Source organism: Grammomys surdaster, unplaced genomic scaffold (assembly GCF_004785775.1).
Source record: "Grammomys surdaster isolate TR1022 unplaced genomic scaffold, NIH_TR_1.0 125881, whole genome shotgun sequence".
NCBI lineage: Eukaryota > Metazoa > Chordata > Mammalia > Rodentia > Muridae > Grammomys > Grammomys surdaster.
This window is the reverse complement of record NW_021620706.1, coordinates 1,935,521-1,947,834: the sequence shown is the minus strand read 5'-3', so window position 1 is coordinate 1,947,834 and position 12,314 is coordinate 1,935,521. Positions and strand designations below refer to the sequence as shown.

General features: G+C 34.8%; 1 protein-coding gene across 2 annotated transcripts in view; it reads left to right on the top strand.

Moving 5' to 3' along the window:
- Positions 1–10,975, top strand: part of Ptbp2 (polypyrimidine tract binding protein 2) — a 64,968-nt gene extending 53,993 nt beyond the window's left edge. The window contains exons 9-14 of one of the 2 annotated variants that reach the window (XM_028752183.1): positions 3,680–3,819; positions 5,244–5,277; positions 5,699–5,791; positions 8,966–9,182; positions 9,282–9,359; positions 9,507–10,975. In XM_028752183.1, coding sequence (XP_028608016.1) covers positions 3,680–3,819; positions 5,244–5,277; positions 5,699–5,791; positions 8,966–9,182; positions 9,282–9,359; positions 9,507–9,636 — 692 coding nt within the window. In that variant the 3' untranslated portion in view covers positions 9,637–10,975. Of the gene's footprint in view, positions 1–3,679; positions 3,820–5,243; positions 5,278–5,698; positions 5,792–8,965; positions 9,183–9,281; positions 9,360–9,503 lie in introns of both variants that reach the window. The other variant, XM_028752181.1, reaches the window with a different exon arrangement.
- Positions 10,976–12,314: the final 1,339 nt, after the last annotated feature.

Genomic DNA, 12,314 nt, shown 5'->3' with positions numbered 1-12,314 from the left:
CTTTCAAGTCTGATAAGAGTTTAAGCTGTGCCTCTGGTTTAGAAGTGAAGGTACATTTCCTGTTACAGCTTAGGGGAAAAAAATAACTGAAAAGCATAACATGTTATTAAGGGGAAATACTGTTTGCCATAGCTGTTAAAAATCACTGGGTCCATTTGGCAGGTGGCTTATGACACAGTTATGCAGGTGACATAATTTAACTAACCTGTTTTTTAGCCTCTTAGCCAGTAGTGATAATAAATAGATTGTGAATTACCATTTAAACATGTGAACAGTACTGGGGGCCTGAATGCTTACAGTTTACATTTTGGTAAAATTTTCATTACCTCTTTCCTTACTGAGAGAGAATTAATTGCTTCTGTTTTGAACCCAAACTTTTCTTGGGTGAAAGTTGAGCAGTCTTTTTACTAAAAGATAATATTCATTAAAATTTAGCTTAGACTTTTAAACTGTCTCTTGAGTCTACAATAATTTACGTTTGCTTTTTAATTCACAATTATTTTAGGTTCATTTAAATAATTCTTTTAATTTAATGACATTTCATGATCTAAAGCTTTATCTAAACATTTAACATCAAATTTGCTCCCTTACAAAACCCAGATGTAAAAACCTGGAGTATTTTTTTAAACCAATATGTTTAAATATTTAGTATTTTGAATTAATTTTCTATTAGTTATGAATTTTTTGATAATTTTGTTAGATTATTGAATTGTTATCATGGGAAAAAATGTATCTTAAAAGAAGAAAAAAGATTTCCCCAAAAGTGAAATACTAAGTATACTTAGGTAGAAATCTTACTAATATTTTAATGATTAAATTTTTGAGAATGAAGCGGGAAAATGAGTAAGAAATAAATTATTTAGGACTGTCAATAATCTGTAATTTTAACTGCGTACTTTGATATTCCTTTTTACATGTCTGCCTTTTAAATTCCTTAGTACTTTTTAATATTAAGGGTACCATTTGTAAAATATTACCAAAGATTGTAGGGAATCTCTTCATGCTTCATGGGAGTAATACTAAAATAGGTTTTATCTTTTTCATTCTTGATTTTTCTTTCTGGTATGCATAGGAGTTTTATTTTGTACATCAGGCTTAAGGCTAATTATATGTTCTCTTGTTTTTAATATTATAGTAAGAATCAGTAGATATAGTTTAGATAAACAACAGCTTGTTTTCCTCAGTGATTGTGAGTGGAAAGGGAAAATGAAAGCGAAAGGTTTCCATTGTGTTAGCCAAATCCAAGAGCTCGAGGAACTTGAGAACAGGAACAGGAGATGGAAAGACTCTAGATGCAGAGGAAATACAGGGGAGTTGGAAATTCTTCAGATGGTTTTATTTTTGTGTTATGGTTGGGTTTTCAGTAAAAAAAAATTTTCTGTGTTAGTGGCCTTGAAAACCTCTTCTAATCTGTTAAAATTGAAAATAGCCCATAAATGAAGTTGATTTCATTTGTTCTAAGCAAAGAGCTTACCAAATAACTGTTTTTAAGTCTTTATATAAAAGAGAATGCGAGGCTTAACATGAAACTATTTTTTTCTGTTTCTTTTAGTTATTAAGATTGGTGACTTTGTTTTCATTTGCTTAGTTTTGCCAATATTAATTCTGAGTCTCATAAAGACTATAGAATTTAATGGCATATTAAACTACTTTTTCTTCCGAGAGGTAGCCAATTAAAGCCATTAAAACAAAGTAATGGTTTGACAATATAATTACTACATCTGGAATTTCCACTATTATTAAATAATTGTATTGTCAGCCTACCTGCCTAAAAATACTGGGTGTTTTCCTTGTGTTGTTACTTTGTTTCTAAGCATGGAGAGGTCACTTACCAAGAGAATGTAAGAAAGAAAATACTGAGTATGAATATCTGTAGTTTATAAGTAAGTGTGTGTGTGTGTGTGTGTGTGTGTGTGTGTGTGTGTAGCATCCCCTGACAAAAAGTAAAGTTATTTTTTTTAAGATTTATTTATTTTATTTATATGAGTACATTGCAGCTGTCTTTAGACACACCACAAGAGGACATTGGATTCTATTATAGATGGTTGTAAGCCACCATGTGGTTCCTGGGAATTGAACTCAGGACCTTTGGAACAGAAGTCAGTGCTCTTAACTACTGAGCCATTTCTCCAGCAAGTTATTCTTTAAATGTTAAATGGAAATGACCTATGAGGTGTGATGAGAAATACTTTATTTACTATGAAGATATAAGTCACAGCCAAGGAGATGTCCTAGTGGGTAAAGAATATACTCTCATGTCAAACATAAGGACCTAAACTCAGATCCCCAGAACCAGTGTGAAAAAGCCTAGAGTGGCAGCACTGCTATAACCCTAGTGCCTGGCCAGGGTCAGGGGTTGTGGAAGCCTATCATCCAGCCAGCCTAGCTGAGCCAGTGTGAGGTTCAGAGAGAGAGAGAGTAGCTCAGAATACAACGGCAAAGAGCAATAGAAAGACATTGGTGTCTACACGGGCACAATAATATTATCAAGCACATACAAGAAGAAATAAAATGGGTTAATACCCAAAAGAATATTGTTTCATGATTGTTCAAAAGGTATGATGGTACTTGGTTTTATTATTTTAGCCTTCTTAATTTTATTTAAGTTAGAATAGTCTGAAACAAAAAGTAACCCCCAAGGAAAGTGGACAAAAATCCTGCAAAATATACTCACCCAGAACAATTTTATAACCGAGAATCTTCAACCTAGCAGTAGAGTGCACACAGAAGAGGAAGAAAGCCTGAATGAGGAGGAAATTGGAGATTTTGTCACATAGAAACTTAGGAAATTTCTCTCTAAATTCTTGAAACTTCCAGTAAAAGGTCATTCTAGCCTCGGTAAACCCATCTAAAACCTGACAAGAAAAGTAAGATCCCCACCAATGAAGGCAGCAGTAGACCCAGAGTAATGCGTAAGAACAAGAACACTTTAAAAAGAAGAGAAACACAATGTGAATTTACAAAGCCACAGTGAAGAGCTGTCTATAAGCAAGTATGTCGTGAGATCTGAGTCATTGAAGTAGAGTGCTGGTGCCATTTTTATGTCAAGCTGTAAGTTCTGTACTGTTTGGACTGTACGTATTGACAAGTAATAAATGCTAGTTAAGTAAATAAGAATTTAAGGGTTGAAAGTGGGGTTCATTTTGTTTCTACTTCAGTATGAAATTGAGAAGGCAAATTGTCATGTGATTTTCTTTAGGGTATTTACATGAATTGTTGAGGTGGATTTGTCTGTACTAGCTGAATTTTATAGGAAAACACATTTGTTTAAAGGGAACTGAACTATATTTGTTATTTATGTCACAATGGGATGAGAAGTAGTGTTGTCTTACAGATTTTCTTATATTTAACCTCTCACTGTAAATCATGGAAGTGGGTGAAAATTTTCTTCATGCTTTGTTAGCTTTTCCATAGGGAAGATAAAGGACTATCATGTACATAATATGTTAACATTGTACAGGTATGTACTTTATTTAGTTCAAATAATAAACGACTGTTGAAATCAATTATTTTACTATACCAACAAAACGTTTTTCTAAACATAAAACTTAACTTACAGGAACCATTTGGAACGGTCAGCCATAAGCCATGCAGCCATTGTGCTTAATTGGTTTTGTAAACGACTTGTGTGTGTTTCGTAAAATATGCTTTATTTTAAAATTAGGGCTTCCTGTTGCAGCTGTTCCAGGAGCTCTCAGTCCTTTGGCTATTCCAAATGCTGCTGCAGCAGCTGCTGCAGCTGCTGCTGGCCGAGTGGGCATGCCTGGAGTCTCAGCTGGTGGCAATACAGTCCTGTTGGTTAGCAATTTAAATGAAGAGGTTAGTGAAATAATTTGTAATGGCTTTTTCATCTCCATTTCATTTGTGAAAGTTTTTCATATTTCATTTTGCACTTGCCTTTCTTTTTATGTATATTCATTAGCCAAAATATTTTTTGTATTCTGCTTCTGAATAAAATCTTCGTACTTGTTTAGTTAGTACTGTTTCTTTAGACAGTCATATATCTTTATATATGTATATATATATTCTAATATAGCTACCTATTTTTCCTAAGAAAAATATGGTGAAGTACCGTAGTTTTGCTTTTTATTTTTCTGTTGTTCTCAAAGGCAAATGTGATCTAATTTTGCAAGTGTAACTGTAAAATAAATTTGCTCTTTGCCTTTTCTAATGATTTGCTTGTTCATTTCATGCTTATGTGTCATTGCATTTTTTTTAATCTTATTTTATGTGAACTACTCTAATACATTTTTCTTTGAAGGTTCTTCCAAAGATCTTGACGAGGCACTCTTCCAGTCTTTCTTAGTAATTTTTTCTTTGCAGTTTTTAGTCATTGTCTTCTACAAATATATATTTCAACTTTACCCTGCTCCCTTTTGTTAAATAAAGTTGCTGTTATTTTCTTCAGTTGTACATTTTATGTCTGGTATATTTTATTTTGATTGCTATGAAAGCTGGTATGAAATGTGGGACCCTCAAATGTATCAGTTTATGATGTCTAATTTGAATATTTGTCTCATTTTTGATTGGCCTCTGTTAATAATAGACATAACCTAATTTTGTCATTTAGTACTGTTATCATTCATAGTTCTGCATGCTAAAGTGTTTGAATCAGAGTGCCTTTAAGACTTGCCTGCATTTCATAACCAGCCATGCTTATGCAGTTAAAGTTCAAAGTTTAAAATTCCCATGCATGCGTTCCTTCCCTATGTTGAGATGAAATGCTGTATTTACTCTTTGATAGAGATGTACTTTACCCATATTTGTCTTGGATGACTACATTTTGCTCAGTTTTTCTTGTACAGTACATAAACCAACCATTTTCTGACCAAATTCCTGCATTTCCTATGTACTGACCTATATTTTATTTTTTTTTGTTCCCCAATTCCTTATTTTTTTCTTCTGCATTGCTGTTTCCCTTCCCCATTTCATCCTTTTCCCTGTGTGTTCACCTCCCCTTTCCTTGTCTTCTCCCAAATGCCCGTTCCCTTCCCTGTCTTATCCTTTATTTTCCTTGTCCTTGTCTTCATTCCCTGTCTCCATTCCCTATGTTCATGCTTCTGTGCTTGAACAAATGTTCCTCGGACCAACTTGCCCCAATTAACCGCCTTGAACCATGATCCATGACCACCTCACCATTCTGCGGGAACCACCCTTCGTTATGGATGATCTGTTCATCTCCGCTCTTCCTCGACTCTTCTCTCTTCTTGTCTTACGCTGCTTGCTCTTCTCTCCTTCTAAAGATGGTTACGCCCCAAAGTCTGTTTACCCTCTTCGGTATGTTATTGTTAGCACTATACTTTTATTATTGATTTGATTTTTTTTGTTTCACCTTAATTCTTATTTGTAGCTAGCACTTTGGCTTAAAGTTGAATAGTAAATCTTTTGCTATTTTTCTTTGCTATTTAAAACTCTCCATAGACACAAAGTTTGTTTTAATGCATGCTGATTTATTTTGCATGGTTTTTAATTTAATATCATTCACATAGCTTTGAGGGTTTATCAAAAATTATTCTTTTCAAAATTCACTGTTCAAATTCTTGTTCTTCTTTATTCATTTGTGTAAATGGTGAGAGTGAGTGAGTGATCATGTTGACGTCTGAATGTTTCATTGATGTGTCAGAAAGATAATCGTTAGCTGACTTGCACATAAAATTAATTCCATTTCTGGATTACCTCTCTGTGGCTCCACAAAAAGGTGTTTATGGAGATGTGCAGCGCGTGAAGATTTTGTACAATAAGAAAGACAGTGCTCTGATACAGATGGCTGATGGGAACCAGTCACAACTCGGTAAGAGGGGGCTACATGTTAACTGGACATTCTAAATCCAAATGCAGTAGTATATGTCTGTGACTAGAAACAGACCCCTTTAATTGAGTAAGAGATCATTTGTGACTTTTTAATGATCAAGGCTCAAAATGTCTATTAACTTTTATATTTGTATAGTTTACACACGGTGAATCTGTGTTTTGCTTTCTTCCTAACAAGTCTGAGTACAGCTTATGGAAAAGGATGTTAGCCTCAACACTGAAGGGACTTTTGGTTGAGAATTCTATTCCTGTCTGTCTCCTGTATTAGAAAATAATTGTTCGTATAGGTCATAAAACCATCCTCAATGTCCTTGTGTTCTCCTAAAACCACTTTGTTGATTCAGCTTAGCAGTGGAGAGGGAGATGTCCTTTGAATTGCTAAGTTTTACAAAACAAAGTCTTCACCAATGAAAGGCCTAAAATGTAGTTCAGTCAAGTTCCATAGATATCACTGTTTTTCACACGTGCTTTAATCTAGAATACAATTGCATGCTCAGAATGTGACTATCTGTAATTATCACCAGGCTCTTAGCTGATAATTTAATTCATTAAGATTCAAGAACAATGCTACCTTTTTCTGACTGCATTCACATTTTTTAAACATTGGAATTTACCACTGGATAGGATTAATTGTTACAGCAATCAGGTCTGTGAACTTGTTTGCTCAGATGGAAGTATACAACTAACTTTCTGGCTTAAAGTGACAGTATGTATTTTAAATGTGCTAGCTTAAACATAGGTATTTGGTATATCATTTTCTCCTGGGTTTATCACATGCCTTTCTTTTGAGGTGAGTTGTTGCTATTATTTTGTTTTTTCTTTTCTTTTTTTTTTTTTTGTTTGTTTTTAGTAGTACTGGGTATCAAATCCAGAGATTTGCACATGCTAGCCAGGTTCTCTGAGCTATAGCCCCAGCTCACTGTTGTTTTTTATACAGTGTCTTTATAAGTAATATTTGACAGTGTTCTTAGTGAACATAAACATTTTCAAGTACTTCCTTCTCTTGAAACTGTATTTGAACTCAGTATTTGAACTGAGTATGGCTTTGTCGTCCTTTAATTATTACCAAATCATCATATTGAGAATTATCTGAGATAATGGGAATTAACACATTTATTCTGAATACTTTTTGTTTTCATTTTATATAAAGATTTACTTTAAACAAGTGGTATCTTAATCTTTATTGTTCTTGATTACCACAACAACATACAATGATGTAAAGATGAAACAGCAGAAAGTTTTCTCAAAGTTATGGATGACGTATTTCTAGATCAAGGTGCTGACACACATGGAAGGCTGTCTTGGTGAGCCTAGAGACAGCCACTTTCCCCTCTGCTAGTCATGTTTTTACCCAATATGAGCATATTGAATATATGTACTTCTTTCTTTGCTTCAACAGAGTATCTGACCAGAGAGACTTAAGGGAGATAAGGTTTATTTGAGCTTACAGTTTGAAGGTTTAGTCCATCACAGTGAGGCCGTCACATCAGCAAAAGCTTGAGGCAGCTGGCCACATTGAGTTCATAGGCAGGAAACAGAGAATGATGAATGTTAGCGGGTTAGAGCGTGCTTTTTATAATCCTGTGTAGTATAGAATGCAAGGCCATGGGATGTTGCTGTTCTTAGTTATTGTGGGCTTCCCATCTGAGTTCATCTAGATCCCTGCTGTGACCCTTTAATACAATTATATCATGACCCTTTAAACCAGAAAATTTTCTTGTTACTTAATTTTGTATTTTGTTACTGTTATAAATCGTAATGTAAAACCTGACATGCAGGATATCTGATGTGTGGCCTCTGTGAAAGGATCATTTGACCCTCAAAGGGGTCACAACCCACAGATTGAGAAGTGCTGAACTAGTTAATCCTTCAGGAACTTGTCTCTTAGGTGTTCTAGATCCTGTCGTGTTAGTGCTCAGTATAAACCATTGTGTTGTGTAAGATCATTCAGTACAAAGTGAAGAATCTTTTAAAAAATAATCTCTCCCCTCAACCTCATTAATGTGCCTAGACTTGTGACTAAAAAAGGAAAACACTTTAACTCTTTGCTAATATTAGGCAAGTTCTCAGTCTGGAAAGATTGCTCAGCCATTAAAGGCTAGGCTCACAACCAAATATTAGTCAAGTTCTCTTCTTGGAAAGGCAACCTGACAGGTATCTCAGGAAGCCATATGATATCCTAGTACTATGTGCTATGTAGAGACAGTTGTTTTGTCTTTATGTGTCCTAGAATTTGAAGGGAAAAAAATAATCAAATGATTTGAATAAATTATGGTGACTTTAAAAGTATAGGATATCCATAGACAATATTTAGTGAGATATGAACTTCTGCAACAGATGATTTTTGAAGTCCCTCTGTAGAAGGAATTGAAAGAATTGAGAGAAATGTTAGAGAATACTTTCTAGCCAGAGACCATTATAATATAAGAAATACGCTACTAAGATGCCATTCCATTATGGATTGGATAGTGTCTTACTACATCATTCCCAACACCAACTGTTATTGCATGCTATCAATAAATATTCGTGCAAAGAGGCTAGGAAGAATGTAAGGGTCGGGCTGGGAAATGGAACTACATTAAAGAGTAAGTTTAGATTTTGTTCCCAGGGATGTTTGCTAAGTGATGGCATCATCAGAGTTATAACTGTGAAAGTCTTTCAACTGCTCTCTGTATAGGATGGATGGAGGAAAACAGAGAGAGATCCAACAGCAGTGCAGATAAGGAATTGGAGTTACCCAGATCTGCAACAAATAACAGTGACTAGTGAGAAATAGAGGGAACATAAATTTGATAGGGAAGTAAGAGGACAGTCCCAACCCTGCTGCCCAGGAGTTCTAACACACTAGGAAGTCAGGCAGCAGAAGGGATGACAGCACTAGGGAGGGCTACTACATTTTTCTTGTAATCTTTAAAATCCAGTTTATCATCAGCATTCCTACAGAAGTTAGAAGGTTATAGATAATTTTTTTTTGTTCTATGAAGGATGTTTTTGGTATAATACCTTGTCTAGTAGAAATGAAAAATGAAGTCTCTAATTCATATGGTAGGTAATAAATTCATGATTTTTAAATTGTAAGAAAATTCAAAATTTTCAAATTAGAAGTATTTTTATTCTTAACTGATATTTTAATAGATATTCTTTGCTTTTCTAGCCATGAATCATCTTAATGGGCAGAAGATGTATGGAAAAATTATTCGTGTTACTCTCTCTAAACATCAGACTGTGCAACTACCTCGAGAGGGACTTGATGATCAAGGGCTAACAAAAGATTTTGGGAATTCACCACTGCACCGTTTTAAAAAACCGGGATCCAAAAATTTTCAGAACATTTTCCCTCCTTCTGCCACCCTTCACCTGTCTAATATCCCGTGAGTATCTCAGCTCATGACTAAGCACAGTCTTGTCAGCAAAGCAGGAGATCTGCTGTTGTCTGTATTCATCTGGACTCTTCTGTCTTCTTTTTCTAGTCCTTCTGTTGCAGAAGAGGATCTGCGAACTCTGTTTGCCAACACCGGGGGCACTGTGAAAGCATTTAAGTTCTTTCAGTAAGCAAGCTTCTTTGTCTTAAAATGTGTGACTTTATAGAAATTAATTTTTTTTCAAATATTTTTTATTTTTTACCTCAAATGGATAAAAATCAATGTTTAAACTCTTCTTATGAAGTATCTAATTTCATAATTTTGTTTCAGAAGAGATCACAAAATGGCTCTTCTTCAGATGGCAACAGTGGAGGAAGCTATTCAGGCTTTGATTGATCTTCATAATTATAACCTTGGTGAAAACCATCACCTGAGAGTGTCGTTCTCCAAGTCAACAATTTAAAGATGGGAGATGAAGATGGCGGGCAGATCCCATTGTTTGCTGTCATCACCTATGGACTGTTCAGAAAAGTGGGGACCAGAGTTTGATTTTTTTTTTCATGCTGTTATCATTCCTTGGTTATAAAATGAAATGGCATATGTAAAGGCAGAGTTGCTAACTGCTGTGTTTCATCTGTTCAATAGGGAAGCCATTTTTGTCTGTTTAAATTTTTAGTTTAATTTTGCTTTTTTTTTTTCTTCCAACTTAGTTGACATACGTGCCTTACAAAGGAAAACTAGTGTTGCTATTGTGCATTTACTAGGAAAAAAAGAATTGGTTGTTTAGGGCACATCGTTATGTGGGAATTAAAATATGTTTAGGCAGGGGTGTGTCAAAAGGTTAAGTTTTTGTTTCTCCTGCTTGGAACTTATTTTGAATTATTGGCTTATCACATTTCTTTCTATTTAATCTAATAAGATACTTGATACTGAAAGTATAAAACAGCATTTTTAGTTTCTACTATCTTAGGCTTTATTGCTTTTGAAAACATTGGCCTTTTGTATCTCACAAATCTGGTCTAGATTCAGTTATGAATGTAGGCATTAGTTAAAATTAACAAGATGCAGAGTATTAATTTCTTAAGACAAGTGATTTCTGTAAGTTTGAGCCCTACGTGGAAAGCATTGTGGAACCTTAACCTTTTTGTACACACTCTTGTGGGACGTATCCTATAAATGTCAGCACTAAGTAATGTCTTGTTTGTGGCTGAATATTTTTCGTAGATGTTTTTGAAGTTGACATGACTTATGTGCATTTAAATATATATTGCCATCCTTAGTTTGTAATTAAGATTTGGAAAATGGTTGTGGATTTCTGAGCATGTGCAGACTGGTCTAGCTAGTTCAGGAACTGGTGCATGTATTTTTCAAAGACAAAGAAAGTGTACTGCGAAAACTTGCAGGAAGATTAATTTTGTGGCAGTTTTCTAAAACTGACAACCAGGTGGGACCAAAGTTTATGTGCCTTTAGTCTTAATTTACCTTGCATTGTAATATTCAGTTTTAATAAATCTTCAAAATATTTTGTATTTAGGAATAGATCTGACTTTAATAAAAACATGGCTCAGAATCTACAGGTCAAATTTATTTGAACAGTTCTTGTCAATCTGAATTGTTGATTCTGTTAAATGACCAATACTTTTTGAAATTGATGTACTTAGTTTCAAGATTCATAGATTCTGTTATCTATGTAGACAGAATGGTCATGTATATTTTCTATTAGTTGAGTTTTTACATCTTTAGAAATGTAAAATTCAGTATAGTTTGAAAGCGGCACAATTAAAAATTAATTTTCTAACAAAGTTGGGAGGTTTGATGGTTGTTTAATTTCATTTTGTGTGTACTCTGCTTACCTCTGTAGCATGCTCAATAAACACTTCTGTAGCTCTGTATTCACCTTTTCTGTCTTTCTCTGCTGCCTTTTCTCTCTCTCCTTTGTTTTCACTCCACTGTGCTTCTGAATTCATGTTTACTCTCTGCCAGGGTGGGAAAGGAGTAATAATATTACAATCCCATGGCTTTATACCATAAATAAATCTAGATGCTGTGAAAATGCACCAGCTGTTCCTTTTTTTAATGCAAAAGACGGTAACTGCTTTTTCAGGAGGACACATATTAAACATTTCCCACCCTGTTTATAATCTGCTTTAAAGACATAACTTCTATTGTAGCTTGTTAATTCTCTCTATCTCTTTTGTTGTTGTTGCTGTTTTCCCGTAGACTTATGCACTAATAGGTCTTTTGGATTTGCCATGCTCTCTTGCTGCAGTTTCATCTTCCATCTTTGTGTCTGCTCAAGATTTCCTACTAATTTTAGATTACTTCTGAGTTATAGTGAAGGGTTCTGCTTTTACTGGAAAGTAAGGGCTATGGCACCTGCTTCTAATTGAATGCGATAGGTATATACATGCAAGCTTTTAGACCGCAGGTGCTGTACTGTTGACTTTTTATACTGATATTGTCATCGAGTTATTGTTTTGGTAACTTTTTTATATACAAATATTGATATCAGTTAACTTTGGAGTTAACACATGTATACCTCAAAGTCACACACTGTGGACATTAGGTTGACTTTTAAAAAAATGAAGGATCATGTTAAAAGTATTGTCCTTTTCACAAGAGTCTACTCAACCCCAAGAAATCAACACAGGAAGTAAGAATGGTTCTGTTTTAGAGGTAAGGATTGGAGTGTTGCTCATGGTGTTCTGTTTGTTTGTTTGGCTGGCTGGTTGGTTGGTTGGCTGGTTGTTGGTTGGTTTTAAGTGGTGTTCAAGTACAACAACCAGGTACAGGAACACCAGCTATGCCTTAATTCTATTTACAAACAGCATTGGGACAGAACTACTTACTTTAAGTGTGGTTTTCCTCAGGATTGCATGGAGGCTCCAATACTTGAAAATAAATTTTTCTCTTTGTTTCAGGTAGCTCTTTGTAAGTTAGAGAAAAAATAAGGTTTGGGGCTATGTTAAGGCACTGGGATCCTTTCACATGATGACCTGGAAGAGTTCCAGATCTCTCCAATGACAGAGAGCAAGTTCCCCTATCCAGGGTGTGGCTGGCTTTACCCTCTTCATAGTTTCCACCAATACAGTCTTGTTTTAAAAGTATCGAGACACTGAAGTGGGAGGATGGATATTCTAG